Source organism: Phyllostomus hastatus, unplaced genomic scaffold, assembly GCF_019186645.2.
Source record: "Phyllostomus hastatus isolate PE091 unplaced genomic scaffold, TTU_PhHast_1.1 phas_contig_80, whole genome shotgun sequence".
Taxonomy (NCBI): domain Eukaryota; kingdom Metazoa; phylum Chordata; class Mammalia; order Chiroptera; family Phyllostomidae; genus Phyllostomus; species Phyllostomus hastatus.
Genome location: NW_025333960.1, coordinates 23969164 through 23995111, shown reverse-complemented (window position 1 = coordinate 23995111; position 25948 = coordinate 23969164). Strand labels below are relative to the sequence as shown.

At 37.6% G+C, this 25948-nt stretch overlaps 1 protein-coding gene across 2 annotated transcripts in view; it reads left to right on the top strand.

The window, feature by feature from the left end:
* CDH2 (cadherin 2) overlaps positions 1 to 25948 on the top strand; it is a 207462-nt gene that overhangs the window by 106053 nt on the left and 75461 nt on the right. The window contains exon 2 of one of the 2 annotated variants that reach the window (XM_045849644.1): positions 20270 to 20382. The exons of the other annotated variant lie outside the window; for it this stretch is intronic. Within the exon in view, the coding sequence (XP_045705600.1) occupies positions 20270 to 20382 (113 nt within the window). The remainder of the gene's footprint in view (positions 1 to 20269; positions 20383 to 25948) is intronic. 2 annotated transcript variants of the gene reach the window in all.

The window sequence follows — 25948 nt, the reverse complement described above, 5'->3', positions numbered from 1 at the left end:
TACAGAGATAGGGCCCAGACTGAGATCTTGGCTTGATCTTGTCACCTCTGTGAACAGTGGTGTCAACAGGAGATAAACCCCCTTGCTCACTGAGTTTCTGGCTCAGCCTCCCAAGAGCTCCCTGTGTTAGTGGGATTGAGGAGTAAGTGAAGTGCTACAGACTGAGGTGGTCACTGTAATTTACAGTTTTCGGTATCCTCTGAGCATAGCACCTGAACTGTAGTACAGCATCACTTGTGATGTTGTTGAGTATGAGAAATCTTTTGGTAGGCAGCTGCTGGGAAGGAAAGGACTTGAAAATTCATGGGTTTCAGACAAGAGAAGCTGAGGGAATAGGGAACAGGAGAGATTAGGCTGACCATGAAGCTAAGGAAGCTGAAAATCCAAGACCCCTCACTTTGGAGCCCTGAGTGACAGGACTTGTTGGGAGTTACTTCGGAGCATCCTCGGAGGGGAGGAAAAGCCAGGCTGCAATCTGGAAACGTTACTGGTAGATGCCTGAAGAGATCTCAGGAGAAACATCCGAATCCCTCAAGGCTCTAGTAATTTTGGTGAATTATTTTCTCCTTTTAAGCAAATTTTCACTTTATTTTATATTTTCTACCATTGTTGAATGTGGTTTTAGGTTTCTGAATACTTCTGGTTTGGTTGCCCCATTCTTTGCTTTTTCCTTTTCTTTGAACCACCTTGGAACTGGGGGAGGTGGCCGGTTACATGCATTCCTGTCTTGCTACATTTTAGTCTATTTTCGTTCTTATCTATCTGTCTGTCTATCTGTCTATCTTTCTATCGATCGATCGGTCTACTTTTGGCACCCTTTATTTCCTTTTTCAACGCACTCTGGTTCTCTGACTAGTGCTCCATAGGCAAATGAACAGTTTAGGGAACCAGTGAAACGGGCAGAAACAACCGTCCTGATTTCCAGGGACCCCTTCCATACCAGTGCCATATTTACAGCTGGGGTTCCTTTTGAGAGAGGAGAGGGAAAAATGTCTCTCCACCCCTCCCCCCACTTTGAGGAATTTGTAGCTTTAAGAGGTTTCCAGATGTTTCTCATCTAGACATGTCTGGAGAAACAAATGAAGGACAACATATATTTTAACTTGTTTTGGCTGTTAACGCCTCTCAGGCAGGCAATAAATATTATATTACTTTTTCCTTTGCCTAAGTCGATCTTAATGATAGGATAAATTGGGGCTGGTCCATGCAATAGGCTATGCCACTAGTGAATTTTGATGAGGGTAGAATGTAGACAGTTAGCAAAAATAATACGAAGTTCCTTTAGGAAGAAAATGTAGAATAGCCTGTTTATACTTTTTGAAGCATGAAAGAGGATATTTTGTCTACAAATCCCAGGGACTTGTGGTGTAAATGTTATGAAGTTTTACATAGACACAGTGATGCTGTCAGGTCTGTCCTAGCCAAGTAAATTTGTCTCAGTAGACACCCTGCTGAAGATCATTACTGGGTTCAAGCTTCACTTTATGGCTTCCTGAAGCTACAGGCCTCCTGCTGACATTTAGTTTTGCATGTAGATGAGAAAGGAGCCCCTGTGAAAAATTTTTATTAGGATGTGTTAATGACGCTTTAGTGCTTAAGACAATGGGTTAGAGAGATGTGCTCTGGTTGTGGGTGTGTGCCACCATAAATAACTTGCTAGAATCCCTCATTTTTCTTTGCTCTAGATGAAAAAGACTGTTTCCTCTCCGACCCCCGCAAACAATGGGATATTCTTCTGCAATATACTTCCTCCTGACTTGTTGGTTGTTGACTCCCTTACCCACCTTTAAAAACATCACCAAATAGTTGACTTCAATAGTAATGGCATGTTTAATACAATGGTGGAGTTTTAAAATATAAGAAAAGTTGCAGAAATGTTGCAAGTGCCCTATAGTAGTTTGGGGGTATGATTTTTTCAAATACTTTTTAATGAAATGAATAGAATTTTACAAAGCTATATGCTTTTATTTTTTTAATCACCATAAAAATAGTGAGATGGGCATATACTGCTACTTAAACCTAACACTCAAGAAGCTGATTTTTAAATTACTGATTTTTATTATATTATAGTTTTAACAATTTGGGAGCCTTTAAGGCTTTTATGAAACATGTATTTAACAATTTGTGATGTTTCCTATCATTTTTTAACATTACACCATTAAACTTTGTGAGGTTTTCATATATGTAGGTGCCTGATTTCATGTTACTGTGGTGAATATTTGCATTATTAGCTCAGTTGTAGGATGTGGAGTACTCGATTTACAGTATAAGGAGCTATTTTCAAAATAGTCTTATAATTAAAAACAACCCTGGGGATTGTAACAGGCTCCAACCATCATAGCTTATAAAAATAATAAAGGCACACAAAACTATCGTCGACTCAAGTTGAATCTGTTGGATCATAGGTTGTGGTCAATTAGCTGAGTAACTTGTATATTTTGTGTTAGAAAAGTTGATAGATCCTTTCATTTAGTAAACAAGTGCATGATTAGTAGCGTGTAATCTATCCTATTCATTATATTCTTGTCCTTCTGACATCATTTTAGCCACTTTTTAAATTTTAAAGAGAAATAGATATGTGGCTAGAAAAACATGAAATATCTCAGAAGTTTACCACAGAAAAACAAGACTGTTTCACTTCAAATTGTTCATAACATTTAGACAGAACAAACCAAATAACTATGAGTTGGTGATTCATTGGATAGATTACAGTAGGTCCTCTAAAGAAGTACTAATACAGCTTTAAAACGGAATAAGGGAGCCCTGGCTGGTGTAGCTCAGTGAATTGAGTATGGGCCTGCAAACCGAAGGGTTGCTGGTTCGATTCCCAGTGAGGGCACATGTCTGGGTTGCTGGCCAGGTCCCCAATAGGGGGTCATGCGAGACACAACCACACCTTGAAGTTTCTCTCCCTCTCTCCTTCCCTTCTCCTCTCTCTAAAAATAAATAAATATTTTTTTAAATGTTCACCCAAGAAAGAACTTAAAAAAAAAAGGAATGAGGATTATCAATACACTGCTGTGGAGAGAGAGAGCTCAGATAAAATGTTAAGTGAAAACAGCACGTGAGAGGGAAGTGTAGTCAAGTAAGTGCTACTGTTTATTTAAGAGGGTATTGTATGCCCTTGACTCTAAAAACATGTCCATATTTTACAGAAGTATAAAGCAAAAGCAGTAAAAGAAAGACAACCATTAAAGATAAAATAAACTTTATTGTATATGTAGTTGCTGGTATAATGAGTCACACAAAAAGGAATCATTTCAAATGATACTAAGACACAGAAATTTGACTGTACATCTTCATAGAAATTTGAAACTTTCTCACATTCTTACTTGGTGGTAGTGTTAGTTTTGGAAACTATCATGTGTTTGTATATCGTGGGGTAAAGCAAGTGAGTTAACCATGTTTTGGGGAGAAGGAAGGTAGAGTTGCAAGAACAGTATAATTGATTAAAAATTCCTGCATGCTAAATTTGAATGAGAAGTATCAAAATGAATTTATTTTTGAAAGTACTGATTTTTTATATTTACCTCTTTTAACACCTGAGAACAGTGACTATCTCGTAGCAGTGAGCACCCCTGGGGTCCGTACTGAGATTCACCCAAAGGAACCAGGGCTCTGTGAAGAAATGGCCAACGTAGTGTCTGCGGCTGTCCTGTGCCCCACCACACAGCAGCCTAGCTGTCCAGGACGACTTGTCTTAACAAAAGGTCTCCCCAAGCTGGGTCAGCTTGGGCATCAGTAAGGTTGATAACTGCAGTGGGGGAAAAAAGCAATCTAATCCATTTGGTCATTGTTTTGAAAATTGTTGAATAAAGAATAATAAAGCATTTATCTTGTTTTTTTTTTAATATAATGACTTTTTCATAGTAACCCTATATGTGAATAGGTGGTCAGAGTAAGTTCCTTTTTATACAGGTTTTGAAGCTAATAAATAAAGAATAAATAATGCAAATTGGCCATCACTGTTTTGCATCTCTTATCAAAATAGTGGATCTAGGCAATGATCACTAATAACTAAAAGAAAGAAAATCTGTTACGTCCTCCTGATAGGAATATGCAGCCTCATCTGTGAATTGGTTTACCCCGTTCCCCTTAAAAAGTAATAATCCTGGATCTGATCAAGCTTTTAGACCTGCCAGCTTGTAAGAAATACAGAGGACAGAGGATCATGTTATATGACATTATAGTATACAATCAGCAAAAAAATCTCGATTGTAGGGAATACGGTAGCATAAATGGTTTGGTTTCTGCAACAGCCGCAAAAAAACTGAAAGGAAAAAGGAGATGGAAAAATTATAAATTAAAGGAGAACTGTCAACTAATCTTACGAGAATCTAATTTAAACATGTATGTGTGTGTGAGTTTATAATATACATACATATGTGTATGTAAAATATATGACACACATATGTATATATGTGACAGGGAAATTTGATTACTGATTTAATATATAACAGTCAAAAATTAAGGTCATACTAACTTGCCTTATTGTGAATGAAGTCAGTGACTAATTTTTAGAGTTTTCAGCATTACATAGTATATTCGTTTGCTAGGACTGCCATAAAAATATCACAGAATGGGAGGTTTAAACAACATAAATTTAATATTTCTCAGTTTGTGAGGTTGGAAGTCCAAGATAAAGGTGTTGACTGGTTTAGTTTCTGCTGAGGCCTCTCTCCTTGGCTTGCAGATGGTCACCTTGCTGTGTCCTCGCATGGTCTTTCCGCTAAGTGTATGTCTGTGTCCAAATTTTCTCTGCTTATAAAGACTCCAGTTATACTGGATTCAGGCCTACCCGTATGACCTCATTTACCATAATTACCTCTTTAAAGGCCTTATCTCCAAATGTGTACTGGGGATAGAGTTGCAACAGATGAATTGGAGGGTGACAAAATTCGCCCTGTGACATACAGAATATAATTTTTTATTGATCTGTCTTGGCTGGTATGGCTCCCTGGATTGAGTGCCGGCCTGCAAACCAAAGAGTTGCTAGTTCACTTCCCCATCTGGGCACCTGCTTGGATTGCAGGCTAGGTCCCCGGTCGGGGGTGCACAAGAGGCAACCACACATTGATGTTTCTCTCTTTCTCTTTTCTCCCTCCCTTACCCTCTCTAAAAATAAATAAAATCTTAAAAAAAATTTATTGATCTAAAGACAGATTAATTTTTTAAACTTAAAAAAAACAAATCAGCTAGTTTCAATGAACTGTTTCTTGATGTTGAGTTAGCAGAAGCACCCAGAGAAATCTGGTCACTTTGTCACAGCATATTTTCTCTTTCAGTCTTCTGGCAGGTTCTGCTTTATATAATGCTACTGTCCTCATCTTTGAACATATTTTTTCCTTTTTTTTTGGTGGAGGATGCATTAGCAACACATAAGTTAGAGCATTATTTAATAACTTGAATTATTATTTTCTCTATAGTCATTCACATTTCTCTATCTTTTGAACAAGGTCAGATCTTGTAGAGAAGCAAACCATTAAATATGATGTTAGCATTTTGTTTTAATTAAGAAAGGAAACCCTTCAGAGTTCACTTCTGTATGGTCTTTAATGGAGACACTGAGAAGTTTACATTTAATTTTTCATTTGCTATTGTTATAGCTTAAATATAAACTAAAATTCAAATAATGATTTTATTTACCTGCTTAATTACAAGTTTGATATACATATCGATATCATGTCTTCTCTTAATTTTCCCCCTCTTAAACAAATTACCTTCTATGTGTAATAAATTGAAAATGGAAAATTTGACTCCAAATTACTTGTTTACTTCTTCATTTTTCCTTTTTGGAAAAGTAGTGCTGAGAAGTAGAAATATTTTTCCTTGTAAAATATGTTATGATAGAAAACAAACTTGCTTTGAATTTGTTAGACTAGTTTTTCCATCATGCCACACAATTATCGTCAATTGTATTAGGGCTATAGTGTCATTGTGATTCTCTAAGAAGGTGTTCACATTTTTCAGAACATACCAATGAGATCAGGGTTTCCTTTACAATATTGAAGGAGTGCAAACAAAAGAGACAGGTGAAACACATGTAACAAGTTCTGATAATTTTCCCATCTGGGAATCAAGAGAAATTTATTGTGTTATTCTTTTGTGCACATTTTACAGTTACTTCCAGGAAAAATTAATGCATGACATAATTCTAGTTGCTACAGAGTGATGTCATAGAAAAATAACAGTAGTGTTTACCACCTTCTGGAGGTTAATTCATATAGTTTGTTTTCCTGTGAACACAGAAGTGTTTATAACAGGTCTGACATTAGGTGAGCTAGGAAACTTATGAACAGTCTTGTATCAAAGAGCAACCTGATTCTGTAGTTAGTAGGAAGGATTTTTGAGCAAAGGGTTCAGTTATTTTGTTTTTATTAAGAATTCTTGGCACTAGATGTATTAACTTTTAGTAGTCAAGCACTCTTGATAGACATTAGAATGATTCCGACATGGAGTCTGTCCTCTTGCGTGCAGATCCCTCCGTTTGCCTTACAGATCGAATTTTGTAGCACGAGCTCATGTTTTCAGTTGCGGGCCTGATATTACTGACTGTAGAGATAGCAGCATCCTATTCATTATGCAGGGGTTATTTTTCAGTGCATTTGGTCTCTTCCCAAGGTCATTTTTACTCCTAATATCTAGTTTTCCCACATCTTAAATTTTGAAAGACCTTTGCTCTCAGTTAGCTAACTTTAGATCCCACTACCATTAAATGGAGGTGGCCTAACTACCCTGATGTATTAGGAAATCTGATAAAAGATTATATCAGCAACAGAAATATTAATAACTTTAATATAATGCTTAGAAGGACTTAATCTCTTCATCAGTATCTTTTTAAAGCTACTTCAAGAAAAAGCATTTATAGAAAAATGTTCATAGTTATCTACTTTTTAAATAATGTGCTCAAGATTTAGAATTGGGAAAGTAAAATTATTTGAAAGAAGTAAGGGTTTTCAGTGTTCAGTAGAAATGCACCTGGTTAGAGAGATGTGTTTTATTTTTTAAAATTCTGATCTTTCCTTTGTGTAGTCCTTATCAAGACTGACCTCACTTAATGACCATAGATGAAAATAAATAAACTTTTTTTAGGTATCCTCCTGAGCTCAGGCTTATGGCTACCATAGCAATTTCCTAGGCTGTGCTTCTCCTTTGTAAGAGGAGAGCTTTCAGGCATCCCCAGAGGCCTCTCCCTGTCAAGTGGACCATCTGGGGGCGGGAATGGGAGAGCTGCTGCGGTGCCAGATGAGTCCCCACAGAGCAACAAAAGTGAAAAAGACATTATATCTCTTCTATGGAGTCTTCTTGTTCCTTCTTTAACCATTTTTAAATAGAAAAAAATCTTACTGAAATGTGGTAAGTATTAAGGAAACACCTGCTTGAAACCTAGAGCTGCAGCCTATTAGCTCTGTGGTCTGAGTTACTTAACCTCTGTGAGTCTTGATTTCCTTATCAGTAAGGGTGGGGGAGGGGGGAAGGTGGTGATAAAGTTACATTACTGGAAGTGTTTTAAGAATCAAATGAATAGAAAGTGACTGCTTTAGTGCCTGAGATGCTGAATCGTAGTATTTAATAAATGGCAACAGCTACTTATGTGGGTGTAGAAAGCTTGGAGGGAGTAAAATTAAGAAGGTCCCATTTGACTACAGCTCATAACTATATGGTGTTCTGTCAGTAGTAATGAAATCTGTATTTTCATTTCACCCTATACCATTTATTTAATACACATAGTCCTTATCAAGGCACTATTTATAATGATATATTAATTATATCATTATTAATATTATCTCAGTTAGCTATTGCCAAAATGATGCTGTATAACAAACCACTCCAAAACTCATAATTCTTGCTCATGAATTTGCGGGCTGTGTAGGGCTCAGCTGATCCAGGCTGGGCATGGATGCAAATTGCAGACTGAGTGTAGATCTGTACCACATATCCTTTATCTGCTTGAACTCAGTAGGTACCCAGAGCACATTCCTTTGCATGGTGATGGCATCCTCCATGAAGGCAAGGCCCACAGGCTCCAAGAAGACAAACACATTTCAAGCATCTGTCTGTGTCACACCTACTAGCATCCCAGTGGCCAAAGCAAGACACATTTCCAAGCCCAGTATCTGTGGTCTGAGAAAGTATATTTTCTGCCCATAGGCAGAGGAAGAAGCTAGTGAATGTTTGATATATAATAATTCAAACTGTTAAAATGATTATCATTATTGTTTTTAATTATATGCTGGTTAAATTATAGTGAAAATCGCTTAACACAGCGGTCAGGTCTGACAGACATAGTTGAGAACGTTTTTTTGTCGTGGTGCGTTGGTTGCTTTTTGACATTTAGTATGCACTTTGCCTTACCACAGATACTATTCATTGGTGAGTTAATCCTGTCACTTATTTGGATCTTTATGGCCACACACTGTGCCTGACAAACAGATGAGTGCCAAAATTTGCAAGCACATTGGTGCTTCTCTGGTATCGTTAATAATCTAGTATCGCGGAAGATGTTTTCTACCGGCTTTACGGCTTTATCACTCTGCTTTATTCAATCTCATGTAGCCTGCAGTACCACCACAGTGCATATTTGTCCTGTCATTTCATCTCTGTGTGAAGAGTTTCTCTCTCACAGAAAGCAGAGTTTCAGGAGCATGTTTAGCATTGTAACCCGTGGAATGGACGAAGCTGTATAGCTGTTGGAGACTGTTGTTTTGGTGCAAGGACCACATGTCCATGGCATGTTTTTGTGTAGCCACCACAGAGGAGGCCTTTGAAAACCATTCACCTTGCTGGGTGGATCACTTTTAAGCTCTTTTTTTTTTCAGACTTTTCCTTTTAACTCCACTTGACCCCAAACAAGTCAATCAGAAGCCCTCTGGTTGAAAACATTTACAGTATGTGTGATACAATACACACCAGCAGAATATTTTTAAAAGTTACTGTGTATTCCTTTGAATGCACAATAACTGGGGGTATCAGATAGGTCCCTTGAATGAAATAAAGTCTAAAAAGGAGATTGTGGCTACCGGGAACTTTATGCTGGAGACAGAAGGTAGACTGGCAAGGTTGTTCTCCGGCTTGCACGCAGATACTGTTGTCTTTTTTTTCCTCTCTCTCTTTTTTTTGGGGCGGGGGGTATGGAAGTGGGAGGAGGGAGCTGTTTCAGCTGCCATTGATGAAAATCAAACTCCCAATGTTTGGTGGCAGGCTGCTATTTCACGCTCTGCCGTTTTGTTTTAACGAAATTTAGTTTGCTGGTTTTGCTGGCAGTGTTTGCCTATTGTAAAGTAGAGAGACCGCTGCACTTAGTTAGGAGTTCAGCATTCTTTGCTTACATTCAAATTCATGTCATGGTTCTGGGGCTTCCGATTTATTACATAGAAACACCTTCACACAGACTGGGAAATAGTCATGAATAACATCATAATCCTGAAGAAATGCCAAAAACTTAATATTGGTCTCTAGGTACCCACTTTGTATGCTTGGGGGGCATTTGGCCCACATTGCATATCAGATACAGTTATTCTTAATAACGACCAGAATCATTATTTAGCACTGTGTGAAGTACATTTTTGCAGGGTTGTTTCTCTGTATACATTTAACATCGTAAAATCTCTGCCCATAATTTCAAGGGAAAAGCAGATATATGAAGCAAAAATGTAGTGGGAAATTTTACTTCAGCTCCCCTCCTCTTTTGTCTTTTTAGCACTACACACTAAATAAAGGTAAAAATATATCACAATTCAAACTTACCAAGGCCTTATTCTTCATATAGCAATGTTCTGTTTATGTCAGTCAAAATGTTTTACAATAAGAACGTGAATAATCAGATGAATTACAGGTTTTTTGTTTTTGTTTTTGTTTGTTTCCTGATACTGAACTAAAAACTCTCATGGCTTCAGAAGGCAAGTGTTTCTTTTGTTTTAAAAGGGTAACCATAAATACTGCAATCTGTTGGCCAAATGCTTGGCAGCCCAATCTTACCCTCTGGTCTGAAGACATCTTGACTTGTAAAATGAAGAGTGTTTTTATTTGTTTTTCTGCTTCATCATGAATATAGAGAACCAAGGCTTTCTATGATAGATATCTAACTTTTCTCAGTATATCATTTCTTGGCTTCTAGCAAGCTTCTAGGTATTTAAATCTCTTAGTGCTTTTGTGTAGCTTCCTTGCTTCTACAGCTAGGAATCTACTTGCTGTGGAAATGATGGTAATTTGTTTGTGAACTGCCTGGAGCGTGGCGGATCACAAGGCCATAGAAGATTTGAAGTGGAAAGGAATCCCTCTGGGAACCACAACAAACACAGTTGTTTGGTTTCTAGCGCATCCCAGTAAGGTATGGTTCTTGAAATTCATCGTCTTTCCTTTCTAACCCCCTACTAGATTTCACAAAGGTAATATTGTATCCTGCAAAGGCTGTTTTAAAAAGTGAGAATAATGAGCCATGGCTCCTTGCACCCTCATCCATTACTCCACTCAACAGAAGTGAGGTCTTCAATGCAAAATTGCAATTTTTGCTGATTGAACCTCATTCATTACAAAGCACAAACAAGTTTTTTAAAGTGTTATTAAAAATACTTTATTAACATTAGAATGGGTAACACATCTAAAAGTTTATCAAAATGTTTATTCATTTCTTTCAGTTTTTTTATTGACTGGTTTGAAAATTGATAGATAAATTGCATCAATTTTATCTAGTCTGTGACACTGTTTCATAGCAGATTTGTTATCAAGGATGCATTCTGTAAATTTGCAGAGCATTTTCTCAGTGCTGAGTCTTATATTACAACTTAATTTGATTCAGTAATGTAAGATTTTCCTCTACATTATGAGTTATGTTTATATGCCTTCCCTCCTGAATCACTTTATGTTAAAAATTATTTTTTTGTTTTTATCATATCTTTGCATATATTCTTAATGTTTTAGTAGCCATAGCTATTACCTTTTTTTAAGAAATAATTTCCTATTGAACAGATTTACCAGTGCATTTTTATCTTCCAGATTTTTTCTAAACATTCCATTACCCATTAAGGAAGTTATGTGCAAATTATTAAAGTTTCCTAAATTTCCTAGTAATGTAGGAGATGGTCTCAGATTGCTAGACATTAGTAGTCTGTTGTTGCTCAGTAATGCACTGTATCTAAATTAGTCTCTCAATATGGTGTTTAATGGGCAATAGCCACATTACAAAACAAATGCTTGACTGAACAAACCCTTTCGGATCAATGTGTCAGCTTTATCACATACTTGATTACCTTAAATAGCAGGTAATCTGAATAGCTATGATGGAATGCTTTCTTAATTAGTAGAAATCATTATGAATAGTTTTTGAATTCTGTATTGTTGTAGGTCTTGTGAGACACTGAATGTCTACAGACTCCAAGATATATGCTGAATTCTGCTTTGCATTCTCAAATTTTAATTAACTTCTCTTCAACTATCACTGCCTTCTTTCATCCAGCAAGCATTTATTAAGGGCTTGTTTTGTGCCAGGCCTGAGCTGAGCACCAGAGTCCCTAAAGGAATAAGGGATAGCTTTGCCCTTTAGTTTGGAAAAAATATGTACACAGCATGTTAACTACGAGTGCTAGAAGTGATAGAAGTTTTTAAGGGTTATACTTGGAGCACACTTGGGGGAGGCCTGTGTCCGCCAGTGTTTCCTAAAGGAAGTGACCCTCAAAAGATGCACAGTCACTTGGCACTGAATTAAGGTGTTCCACCCAGCATGAACAAGGTAAAGGTAGTCTGAAGCAGGCTGATGTGTTGCAGAATCTGTAAGTAGATGTGAGTGGAGTGGAGTTCACTAACAAGGCACAATGAGAGAATGGACTTCAGACCATGGCCACATTGTCAAAGGACATGTGTAACCACCTAAAGACTACATCTTTATTCTCTGATCAATGGGGAGTTATTCATGGATTTGAACTTGATCAGCTTTGAGTTTTAGAAAGACTCTTTCATTAGCTGTTGGAAGGGTAAATTTGGTGAACATAAAGAAGGCATAATATATCCATTAGGAAGCTAATGCTGGGGGCCTGGTGAGAGATGCAGAGGGTCTAGGTGCCAGGGAAAAACAAGAGGATGGGTCCCAGAGAAGTTAAGAACGTAAAGTGTGCAGGGCGAGGAGGAAATCGGTTAGGTGAGGAAAAGAGTCAGATTATCGCGCTTGTGGCTAGGTGACTGGTGGGTGCCATTCTTCAAGGTATGAGAGGTATAAGACAACCCAGGTTGGGGTGGAATGTAGGTGTTAATTTTCCTTTTGATTTTTTAGAAGAATTTATTTATCTATTTATTTTTAGAGAGGGGGAAAGGAGGGAGAAGGAGAGATAAGAAACATCAATGTGTGGTTGCCTCTTGCATGCCCCCTTCTGGGGACCTGGCCCACAACCCCGGCACGTGCCCTGACTGGGAATCCAACCAGCAACCCTTTGGTTTGCAGACAGTGCTCAATCCACCGAGCCATAGCATCCAGGGCTAATTTTTCCTTTTGGACAGATTGAATTTGAATTTGAAGTCTTTCCACATTGAAAGGTCCTATAGGCACTGAAATCTGTGGCTCTGCATCTGAAGAAAGAATTCTGGGTTAGAGCTTCAGATTTAAGTCATGATGAAATAAAAATGGGTCTAATTTATTGAATACATACTAAATATATGCTAGGGCCTGTACCCGTTGATTTTATATATATAGCGTTTTTAAATCTTTAGTATAACTCTAGTAACAAGACATTATTATCTTCACTTTGCTGAAGAGTAAACAGGCTTAGAGAGACAAGTAAACTTGTACATGCTTCCACATCTCATAATTGGTAGGTCTAGCATTCTAAGCTAAACATATCATTAAAATAATGTTCGCTGTCTTTTCCATTATCATTTTCAGTAGTGATTTAGGATGAATGGGAAGCAAGACACGGAAGTGGTGACAGACCCTGTGTGTGCACTAGATCTGGAATGTCATAAAGTGAAGATTGGAATGTTAGTAGATTTGATTTTTATCTTACCAGCAGAATGAAACATTAACAGTTTTAACAGGATGATTAGAAAAAAGGAAATGACTTCAAATGAAGCACACAAAACGGACCAGTGGGGGGAGACGTGATTTAATGTTCTTTTGGATGCAAGTAACAGAAACGAACTTAAGCAAAGGGCTGGTTTATTAGAAGAATACCAGAAAAGTCTCAGAGGTCAACAACCAAGAGCAGTTTGTGGAATTTTCCTTCCAGGGGACAGGCGGAAATTAGCACACTATCAGCAGGCCCCTGTATTTTTCATATGTGTTCAAAAATCAGAGAGTCTGAGAAGGAGATGAGTGGCCTGGCCAGGGGCCGGTCTTCAGCGCTAATCCTGTTGGTTGAGATCACTGTAAACGCAGCTTCTCCAGATCCTTCTGGTCGCTTGTCCAATCATTTCTTTCATCTTTATATGTCAACTTGATATGAAAATGATATTTTTAAAGATAATTATAAGAGCCCTGGCTGGCTCAGTGGACTGAGTGCCAGCCTTTGAACCAAAGGTTCGATTCCCAGTCTGGGGAACATGCCTGGGTTGCAGGTCAGGTCCCCAGTAGGGGGCACATGAGAGGCAACCACCCATTGATGTTTCTCTCCCTCTCTTTTCTCCCTCCCTTCTCCTTTCTAAAACTAAATAAATAAAACCTTTTTTAAAAAAAGATAATTATAAGAATAGTGTTGGTGGGATATGTATTTCAGGAAGATTAGCCATGAAGTTTGAAGTAAAATGAAATGTAATGAAAACTCAATGCTGTCAACCACTTGTTTAAATGCCCTTAAAAATCACAAGTCTCCATCAGTTTCTCCAAATCAAACCTGTTTTTCAAATATACATCCACATTGTATTTTATTTTAACTTTATTGTATTTTTTCCATTACCATTTAGTCCCCTTATACCTCTCCTCCCACCTCTGCAATTATCACCCTGTTGTCTATGTCCATGAGTCCTTTTTTCTCTTTGCTCGACCCCTCCACATTCACCTCTTCGATAGGGAGGAGCTTAGTCCATCCTTCCATTCCATGTCAGGCCTGGGTTCCTGACAGAAATTACTATTTCTAGTTGTTCTGAATGTTATTAATTTTTGTTTGGAAAATAATAAAGACCCCTTCATTTCATAGACTTCATAAAGAAGGAGAAACTGTACTTTTAAAACCTTAATTTTCTGTAATAATTTGGTTAATCAATGCAAATGTTTCCTTAATTGTTCTTAACGTTGTGTGTGTGCATGTGTGTTCATTTACTGTGTGTCCCCAGGGCTCATTGCAGTGCCTGACACAAGGTAGGTGCTCAGTAGATAATTGATGAGTGAGTGAATGGTTTTATTAGACAGGTTAGAGTGAGGTGGCTGCCTCCTGGTTTTCAACATGAAAAACAATAGAGTTTGATAAATGTTACAATTTTTAAGTGCTTCAGGAGTAGAATGTCAGGCCATCGATGTATATACCCCAGCTATCTCACCGTTCTGTCAAGAGCAGGTTTAAGTATCAAATTACCTTAGGTATCATCTCAGGCAGGTTAATGATGGAATTACCACCAAAGAACCTCTAACTCAGCATACTTTTAAGTTAAAATAATAAAGCATTATGTCAGTAATTCTAGTCCTGTATTATTGGGTATTGTAATAGCAGAAAAGCTCACCTATTAATAAAGAGAAATCAGTTGTTCTAATGTCCAAAACTTTAAGTTCCCTTCATACATACCATGAAACAAACTTAAAATCAAGTTAATAAAATGTGAAAGCACATATATTGTTAATAAAAGTGCTTACTAGCAGTTTAATATTTGAAATATAACAGCCACATACTTTCATATTTTTTTCTTTTTATGGTGGTAATTGTCCTTCTAGTACACAGTTGTTCCTCATCTCTTAACTGCAAAGGGCATAATACAAATTAAGGAAAACTACTAAAAAGAAAAATCATTTCATGGTGTTAATTAATTTCTTTCATCAATAAATTATATTTTAAAAACACTTTCAGCTGTAAGATGAATGAGGTCTGAGAGTTTTATGTGTAACATGGTGACTACAGTTGGTAACTTTGTATTATATAATTGAAATTTACAAAGACAGTAGAACTTAAATGTTCTTACAAAAACTACATTTATATGTGAAGTGGTAGATGTGTTAATTAACAAATAAGGAAATCTTTTCACAATGTATACATATACCAAATCATCACAGTGGACCTCAATGAAGCTGAAAATTATATTTAAATGAAATCAAGGTAAAATTATTAAGGTCATTAGAAACATTTTTATGGAACGATATACTTCTGTGTTTATTTCAGAAAATAAATTTATATTTTTCTTTTATTCATTTGTACTGTTGTTGGAGAGTTAGGAAGTTGATTATGAATTACAAGGAAATGCGTGTAGGACTGTAGTAAAGCCCCAGTCAGGAAGCACTTAGCCCACAAGCGCTCTGTCAATTCTGGAACAGGTAGAAAAGTGACGTGGAGGCGGGTCCATGCTTTTGTAATGCTTCTTAATTCTGTTCAGAATGTGCATCTGTAAGAAGGAAAGGAAGGAGGTAGATTGAACTCCAGGCTAATTCTCTTCTTAATTCCTTTGAGCCTGCTGACAGTGTTGCTTGGACTATGGCATTTTTTCCTGTTGTCATGGACACTTATCCACTGAAAACACAGACTCCTGCTGACTGTCCATTTTTTCCCATTGCCTGGTGAGTCTGGGGTCTGATTTAGGCTTTGATTAAAGTAGAAAGTATTCATTAGAAATCCATTTTCCTTATTTCATGAGAAATGTGATATACAATTCCAGTGAGAAATTAAATGAATTCTGATTTGTTTTTCAGAAAATTGAAAAATACTTATGACTCCCCAGTGCCTTTGGATACCTTATTTTAAGTAGAATGGGCAGATTTTTTTCACTTCAAAAAACCATTTTATAAACATATCAATTAAAAGAGATCGCTTCAAGAATGTAAAAAATAAGATTTTTATTATTTTATATATGTATAATCTAGTGCAGTTCCTAAAAGAAAAATACTTTCATTCATGAATATATGAATTGGCAGCTCATGTATTTACTCTCAACTTCTCTCTATGGACTTCTCTCCGGTAACTGAAAGGTTCGGGAATCACACAGCCGTGTTCAAATACTAGTTCCACCGCTGTGTGACCTTGGACCTGGTACTTTATCTCTCCATGACTCTTTTTTCCCATTTCAAAAATAACATCTACCTTGTAGAGTTGCTCTTAGGATTAAATGCCATGGTGTATGTTATGTGTCTGGCATAATCGCTGAATCAATGGGCCAAAGATCTTTTGATATGAGAACAATGAACTTGGAATCCTTGGCATTTGTTGCTCTTTCACTAAACTGTGAGTCTCTGCAGGGTCAGGACTGGAGTTATCCATCTTGGTTTTCTGTATTTATCATAGTTACACAGAGTAGGGCAGTATTTACCATAGTGAGGGTTTGCAGAATTCTGCACCAAAGCTCAGCTGGACTCTTGTTGGTTCAAATTCCACTTTTTACTGTTTTTCTTTGCTTTTTGCATCTGCTGTTTTTCAAGTAGTTGCCAGTTTTTCTATTTGTGAATAGTTTTGTTCATGGCACTTGTTAACAAGTGGTAAAACCAAGAGCATTTGTGTTGAATGTAGATTGTAAGAACACTGTTTATAGTAGCATGCAGAGCTAAGAAAATTAACATGATCTGTTCATCACAGCATTTTAGCTACTTGAATATGAGTTAATTCTTTTGCTAATGTGGTGGACTGTGCCCCACTGCATAGGGTCTTTGGAGTACTGCCATATCAGAAATCATAATTTGCCCTCTGCTTATGTGAAGGCAGTTTTATAACTGGGGAAGTGCTATAGAGCAATAAGATATGGTGGTCCTATTGTTATTTTGATCAGGCAATAAAGCTGGGATCATTCCTTTGCTACAGAGCAGTAGCTTAGCTATAAAACTAAGCAACTGGAAAGGACCACAGCATGCTGCACTCTTGCTGGATACTTAACTCCAAGGCCCTGTGCGCAAATGCTCAGTCGACCTTCAGTAAGCCTCATTGGCTCCAACTGAGAAAACAGTTATTTATTCCTCAGCGGCGACATTTTAAGATGTTAGCATAATAAAAACTATTTTCAACTTTTTCTTGGGTTCAGTTAGTCAAAAAGAGATTCCCTTCTGTTGTTTGCAATGTCCATCAGCTGTTGTCAATACTAAAGCATGCATGATCACCAGGTATAGCTTAGAAGACATTGGTTCATTGTTGGTTGCATGACACTCGCCTGCTTTTGTACCATAAATGTCGACTGACCTTAACTTTGCTTTCTTTGTGTTTATAGTTTTCACTGTAATATGTTTCATAGTCACACGAGACTAAATTTTGTAGAATTGCTTATCCCCATAACCAGTAGAATTGGGGAAGAATTATCCTTACAAATTAGTAATGAGTAGAACTTAACCAAAAAAAAAAAAAACAACCCATGATATAGATTGAAATCCTGACTTAGGACTGGTAGAGCAGAAAATAGGTAATTATAACAAGCCATAAACTAAATGTGAGCTAGAGACTTATCATTATTTGTAGTTCATTTGGTCCCTAATAATGGCAGTTTGTTCTCTTTGACAATTGTGGGACCTCGGGCAGGTTGCTTAATCTCCCTGAGCCATAATTAATTCATTTATGAAAAGGAAATATGAGTTGCTGCCTACTCAGACTAGAATGAGTTGTGAGGATCAAATACGATCATGGCTGTGAATCCCTGATATATCAATGCCAGTTTCCTAAATCCAGGGGCAGATTGCAAGGAGCACTGGAAGAGCGCAGCCAAGCAGAGAGTACCAGTGTGCCAGTGTGTCCTGGCCTCAAACACCTGACATCCCATGCGTCATGTGTCAGAAGTGTGATTTATGCGGATGCCAAGTGGTACAGAGTATGTGCTTGCCAGAGACAATTCTAAGTGGCTATGGTAAGGACCGAAATAAAGGGACCCATAGTGGCATTATACCTAATGCCTAAATCTGATAGAGCATTAAGCAGGGGACCAAAGCCTGGAAGATGACTCACAGAGGCCACTGCCCTGTGTATAATGCCAGAGATGGGATGTTCTTTGTTCAATGAATATTGATACTTCCAAAGATTTCTAAGCTCACAAGAAATTGCCCAGTCTGCTTAGGAGTTACAAAAACTGAAAAGTATTTTGCATTCATTAACTACCCAAATGTTTTCTCGGCACTAATCTGCACCAGCATTTGAGCTGAAGGATTTTTGTTTTGTAAATTTTACATTTGAAAAAGGCGCTAGCGGGTTAGAACATGGTGCAAAAGAAAAAAAATTACCAAAGATCCATGAATAAAGAGACTAATACATTAAAATGCAGGAAGGAAAGTAAGAGGAGGGCTAGCATCAGTGCATCTTCCAGATCTTTGGGGAAAGATGTCTGTACAAGATGGCTATCAGATGTTTTTTGTCAATAAGTCAGCTAAACAAGATAATCTCAGCAGGAACATTTTAGATTAGACATGACTTTCTCCCTGACAGATTTCACCTCATTCCTATGACTTCAGTTAGGCAAATGATTTGTGTGTCTATCTCTATAATCAGACTAGGAACTCTTCCAGGTGAGGTCTGTTTGGTAATTTATGAATCTTCCACACCTAGCCCAATGTCAGGCAGTCAGAACGTGTGCAATTCACGTATCTTTGTAATGATCAATTAAATCCGCAGCGCTCAAAAAGCAGTCTGCCATAAAACTATTTCCTCCTTCAAATTTAACCCATTTCCATTCATCTTTCTACCAGTCAAGTTAGACTCAGAACATTGGAATTCCTTCTGACTCTTCCCTTTCCTTTAGTAGCCCTTCCTTGTCCTCACATCTGATGAGTTATCAGTTCCTCTGCATTCTTTCTTCGCCACTTCATCGGATATGAATTTCTTCTGTTCGGATCCCTGTTGCCATTACTCTGCTCAGATTCTTCGTTTAGTTTAGGCTCACACACTAATGTCTTCAGTACTTGGCCAGTTTTGGGTTTTCATTTATAATTCAGCTTGTACATTTGTTAGGTCACTTGTCCCAAAACACTACCTTCACATCCCCTGCCCCTAAACCTTCAGCATCTGTCTCCTGGGATTTTGCAAATCCTCTGCAATGTGTCCATATTAAATTTATGGATGTATTTCCCACTATATCCCATATAAATTGTGTTTTAAGCAATGGCTGGCTTTAGCTTTTTTTCTTCTTCTTTTTTTGTCATTTCATCTGCCAGACTTCTTCTGATCTATTATCTCTGCTGCTTCTGGAATGTTCGCTTCATTTCTGTTTTCACCCCAAAATCCTACAAGTTTCAGGATTGCCCTAGAGTATTTCTATGCCTTTCTCACTAGTTCCCTCGATACCCTTAGGTGATACCTCACTTTTTAGCATGTGGTATAAACTGGAAAGTTAATTGTTGAAAGGAGGACGTTCAAGAACAAGACAACATATCTAAGAAGCCATCGTCAAGAGTACTTAGTTCTAACGTTGTATAGAAAACCTATCTGAAACCTTATGAAGTCTCTTGGTGTGTTCAACATCTATAAACAACTGAGAGAAAAAGCACTCTTCAAGGATCTTGTATCTACCCATTAGCAAAATTATTTTCAGGCATGTTTTGTACTTAGCATCTCTCCTTTCACAAGAGTGCGTTCCTTTAATTATGAAATTTTGCCTTTTGACAAGTATTCTCAGACACATTCCTTTTGAGATTTAATCTCAGATTCATACCCAATTTAGGATATAAAACCAATGACTCCTTACCAGCCTTAATTATCTTACAAGGACTTTGAATGCACAAAGCAAATGTATTATTGACTTTTCATCTGAGTTCTTTAGAGAAAGCTAGGAGAGCTACAGGTGTTTTACCTTAAGAGATTGCTCAGCAACAGGTGATGGATAGTTATTAGCTGAGAAAGCAAGATAGGCCATGCATCTTAAAATAACCAAAAGGGAGATACTTGTTCAGAAAGAAATGCTGTTTCATCCCCCAGAAGTTTATTCTCACATTGTATTTTGTTTTTCTAACAGACAAAGGGACCGGCAGAGCTCAGGGAGGTTTTGTGTGGCTCCGAGGTTGGGGGCAAGGATTTGAAAGGGATCAGTGAATCAGATGTAATATGGGTTCTGTTTGAATCAACCAATCTCTGTTTTGCTGACGGTCAGTATTCCATTTATAAAAAGCTGCATAGGCATTTCTGTCAACCTGTAAGAACTTTATCCTTGTTTTTATTCTGACATACCTATTATGACTTTGTTCACTAAGCAGAAGGAATTTTGGGAAGTGGAATCTCGACGGTGTGTTTTTATTAAAGAGCTATGTGTGTATCTTTACTGAGAAGTCGAAGAACCAAACGGAATCACATGTTTTCCTTTCAGGTAACAGAAACTGCCTTCTCATTCCCTCTGACAGTGATTTAGTTAAGTTGGAAAACAAAGTAGCATAAAATGAGAAGGCTTATTTATGTACAAAGCATATTTTTATACTTTAACCAAAGAATTCAGTGATTCTCTGAACTTCTGTTATTCTAAAATCCAGCTAAAACAATCACAAAACTGTGTGAAACTATTCTGTAGGGGCAGGGGTGGTGGTTTATGGAAGTAATGTTTTAAAGCTGTACTCCTGCTTTGCCTTCATTAGAGGTGCAGGCTTGCAGAATTGAACATTTGTACTTCAAAACCAGGTACACATTTTCAAATCCAGCTGTGGACAGTTTGCAACAAGTTGTGCTTGGCCCTTTCTCTATATGGTAAACTTTTCCCCTACAAACTGCAGGTAAAGTAAAATTTTGTAAAGAAATGTGTTCTGTAGCCCACTTTATACTTTTTTGTAATACTATACTTAATCATGTTTTTAAATGTCAACATTTTTTAAATTTCTTTGCCTAATTTCCCTAATTCCCACTGTGTAGATCTTTACCTCATTTCACATTATTTGCTGGAGAAATTTAGATAAGACTGTGACTTCCTTGGTGGCGGAATACTTGCCCAATTCCCTTTTATATTTTCAGTTCCTCTCAAGGTTCCTATCTTGTACCAAGTCACATATGTTCAGGCATGGGGAAAAGGACAAGGCAGATATTCAAATGAAAAACATTATTAAAGTCACTTTAAATTTTAGTTCAGATGTCTCTATTTTTATAAATCTAGTTACTGTAAACACAGTGTGTCTTTAGTTGTCTTAACATGTTTAAGGTTAAGAAAGTGTCACAAACATACTTCTCCTTTTCGGGGGGTAGGGGAGGGCTCTACCTTGAACTTGATAGACTCCCCAAAGTGAAGTCAAATGTAAAAGTCCTTGACTGTGAGTCCTCTTTAATTAAGGGGTCTATGTTATTAATGTAAAATAACACTGCAAGTCTGAAGAATAAAGGTTAATATCATTTGTATTGTAAACTTCAGGGGATTTGAAACCACCTAGGAAAACAATAAGATAGTCAACAAAGTTGCTTATTTTAAAGTCTGAACTGTAATCCATGAAATAATTAATTATCCAAAGGTAGTGTGTACATATAAAACAGACTGTTTAAAAAAGTGACTTTGAACCTGCGAAAAAGAATACTATGTATTAAAAACCAAAACTTGCAGTTGAATGCTTATGTATGGCTACTAGAATAAGAATTGAGTAGAGAATTTCTGTTTTATACCAGATGCTGAGTTTATTTTATTAGAAACTTTAAAAATAAAATATGTCATGTAAACGTTAACTTAACAACCGTCATAACTTAAACCCAAGGTACAGTCATATTGGTTTTCTTGTCATATATCTTCCAATGGAATTTGTAGGTCTTCAGTTTATCTTTGCTGAAGAGCATTTATCCCATCGAAATTGTAAATTAGAAATCATGGATTGTATCCTTAGTTGTCTTGAATGCATATTTTTATTTTCCAAAGTTACACCTGTTTTGTATTCTTTACTAAGTAGTTCTAAAGAACTGTTCTAAAGAATTTTGAGTTTACTTTTTCTCATTAACATTCACTATTTTCAAAGGGGATGATGCACAGAACTTGAAACTTAAAATATTGATAGTGTGGTTTGATCTCCAAGGATGTACACTCATTGTGACACTGAGTGATGAAATGAGTGGCTGAAATCTGGTTTTGGGAAGATGGTGACTGGTCTACTCTAGGAAAAGTTATTTTCAAGCAGAATAACTTGAGCTGCTTTTGCTTTTTGTGATGACAAAGAGAAGCATCCAGGTTATACATTACAATTTATTAATGCCAATGAGATTTGTTAATCTGTTGAAGAGAAGAGTAACCATCGAATAATTGCAGTGATTTTTCTCCCTGTAGCTATTGCTATCCTTTTATATATTATACATGGAATGTGATGTTTGGGTTTTAACTTGGCCAGGGATTTATTGCTTTTTAAAAACTACAAAAGATCCATTGCAAACAGTTTTATTCCTGTAGGAGTTCTCCTTTGCTTTATGGCTCAAAGAATCCATTGTATTTTTACTTACTACCTACTCAACAACAAGAAAAACAAAAACAAGGCAAAATTGCTTGAGTACAAGTGACAGTAGTGATACTCACTCAGGGGCCTGTTTTGATGTTGAATTTTAGACGATCTGTGCAAATGGTTAGTGCTTTCAGAGGTAACGGTCATCCAGGGAGGGCCCCTCCCACTCCCGCTGAAGGAGTGAAGATTCAGACCTGTGGAGAGAAGGATCCCATGCAGCAGGCCTACAAGCAAAACTGACCTTACTGGCTATAGCCCACTGATTTTTAAATTTTATTTTAAGTTTTTACCAAACAAGAAAAAATGATAAAAATCTCATTATTAACGCCATTTCTTCCTGTTTAAAGAAAAGAACACTGTGTCAGACTAGTTGAGAGTACTGTTCAATTGCATATAAAATTATAGTGTTTTATGGAAGGTTACTTATAAAATACATGAGATTAGAGTTGACCTTTGTACAAAGCAGGGTTTTTATTTAGTATCCTTTAGCTTTATTAATAATTCATCTCATTAGATGGTGAAGTTACTCCTGTACTGTACTCCAAATTAAAGTGCATATTTAGGGCCCCTGTTGGATGGACTGTAATTTATACAAGGTGTGCTTGTTATATAATGAATCTGATTTTTCTATGTAATTTGTGAAATCAACCCCATTTCTTTATAATCACATCTTGCATATTAGATTGTGTATTTCTGAATAATCCCTGTTTAAAAAGTGCCACTAATGGTCTTTCTCACATTAACAGGTCTAACCCATGGGCTCAGGAAAGGGGGAAATGCTAAGCCTTTCTCTAAAAACTGCAATGACATTTACATTTTAGCACTTAATCCTACTGTCAGACATGCATGTCACACACACACTGCCCCTAAGTTCTGTGAGCCGATTCTTGGGCATCAGTAATTAGATCTTTAGTTTGTGCCGTTGTTGACATTTCCACTTTCAGCCTGGTGGATTCCAGCCTAACTGAAAACTGCTCTTCTCAGTAAGATACTTTAGTCCATAAAAATTCCTCCCTCACAAAGATAAGATGTCCTAAAAAACACCTAGTCAAACAAATTTGCCCTAGGAATAAAATCCTTCCCAGATACTCATGCTTAACACAGGCGTTGAGTGGGGACGGTTGTGCCAACCCAGGAACCACACTCTGCACGCCTTGGCTTCTGCGCAGGCGCTGTGGCGGGCAGCCTTCCGTGCTGTCCCTGCTGAAGCCCTGGGCTTCCGCCCCTCCTCACTCAGCCTGTCGGAGTCCTGCAAGTCCTTCAGTGCCCGGGTCAGAAGCCAGCTGCCATCTCCATTCCATTTTCAGTGATTCCTTTCCACCCTTCAAAAATATATGTAGAGAGTTTTGGTTTTGCCCATATTGTTACATGTTGTTTTGTTTTACTTTTAATTATTAAAGGCCTTCCCTCCCAGATATAAACTCCTAGAGATCAGGGGCCTTGCCATCTCCATCTCTGTGTGCACCTTAATGGTAGACTAGGAATCATGTGGTTAGTTTTCATTTTGGCCAGAAATGGCGATTTCCCTTGGTCCTAAAATGTAGCTGGGTCTTCCTGGAGATGACCCCAAGAACTTCCGTCATCAATGCCACCACTGTCAATGTGACAAGGTGATTTGTATTATGTTATCTTTAGTTTTTCTATGTGTAAAAATGAGCAACTAATGTGTGAACAACATAAAAGTACATGAAAGTATTTGGGTCATTGTGGGTAATATCCAAATGAGGTGTTATATCACAGACACTTTGAACTCTGAACTCTTGACTTGGAAACGACAGTAATAAGAGGAATATTTAATTTTACTCTGTTCAGAACATAGTACTAAGCTCTATACTTTGATAGATAGATGATAGATAGATAAATACACACAATACATAGAAAACAAGTTAGTGATACTTGTGCTGTCAGATCTGAGAAAGGGGGTGCAATGTCCACCTTTGTCCTTTGTTTCCTTATATTAAGAGTCGTCCTATACACGTTCTCATGGAAGCCAGGTTATAACTGGTGGTTGAGATACTGACCTCACAAGTCCCTTTAATTCTTACTAGTCCCCAGGTTATGTACATGAATGAACACAGCCTCAACACTGTACTGTCGTTGGCCTTGCCCATTACAACTGAGGGTCTGCTCGGAATTTGTTCATTCCTCCTGCAGGTTTCTAGGTTCCAGTGATGTTTGGGAGGCTTTGTGGTGCAGTAGGGTACAGACTATGGTTATTCAGCAGTATCCCAGCCAGGGCTACACATTATGGTCATTGTACCAATTATATTGCAAACATCAAAACACTTTTGTTTGCTGCCTCTCTATTTGCTTAGCTCTTATTAAGAAGCACGGCATGCTATACCCCTCCCCCATGCATTTTATGATTTATATCACTCATCTCTAGTCAAACTAGCTAATAAGTAAAAAGAGGATCTCATGTTCATTTTATTCATTATTTGGCTTGGCTGAAAAAAGTCAACTCCAATCACCCATTGAATACCAGTGACCAGTAAAGAAAAGAAAGGAAGAAAATTGAAAAAATTAAAGAAAGGTAACCTTAGCTAGTGATAAAGCTCATAAAAGACCAAAATGACCCTATTAATCTTTTATCTGGACAGTGAATTGAATCTCTTGCTGGTTTTCCAAGTTTTCTCTCCCTCTCTCTCTTTCTCTCTGCCTCCTCTCCTCTTTTATTCTTTCTTCTCCACCATCCTGCATTGTGTGATATTTTAAATATTCAGAAAAGGACCTGTGGCAGGAATGACTTTGGCTTGCTGGAGGAGTCACAAGACAGCCAGCCTATGTGGCTGCAGCAGCCCAGTGGGCTAGGGGAGAAAGCAAGGACAGGGGGTTGCAGGGCCAGAGGCTTTTGTTCAGGATTTGGTTCTCTGTTGAGGATTTTGTTTGGCAGGATCTAATTTATGTTTTTAAAAGGCCACTATAGGTGTCATGAAGAGTGGAAATGATAGGCCACTTAGAGGCTCTAGACATGATTTAGTACAGATAATGGCTGGTGATTAGATGGCAGCAGTAGAGGTGATGAGAAATGGCCATATTTTGTAAGTAGAGCTGACAACACTTTCAAATTGATTACATTTGGAGTAAGACAAGAGTCAAGATCAACTCGTAGACTTGTAGTCTGAGCGTTTGGGCTGAAACTGAGTTTGTTGCCTGGAGGCAGGAGTAATCAAGCATTGGCTTTCGTGCCTGTTCCATGTGAGTTGCCTGCTAGATATCCAAGTGGAGGTAGCAACTAGGCAGTTGGATGTAGAAATCTAGATCTCAGGGGGACGGTCAGGATTAGTCCATATGTATGCAACATTCATCTTTCTACCTGTAGTTTTAAAAACCTTTGGTCTGCCTGAAATCACCTCAGGTGAGAATGTTGGGAAGTTCCTGGACTGAACCTCGAAGCATCTTACAGAGATGAAAAAGGATGGCCAGTGGGATCAGGAGTCCCAGAAGAATGTTCCATGAAATTAATCTTGTTTGCAGTCT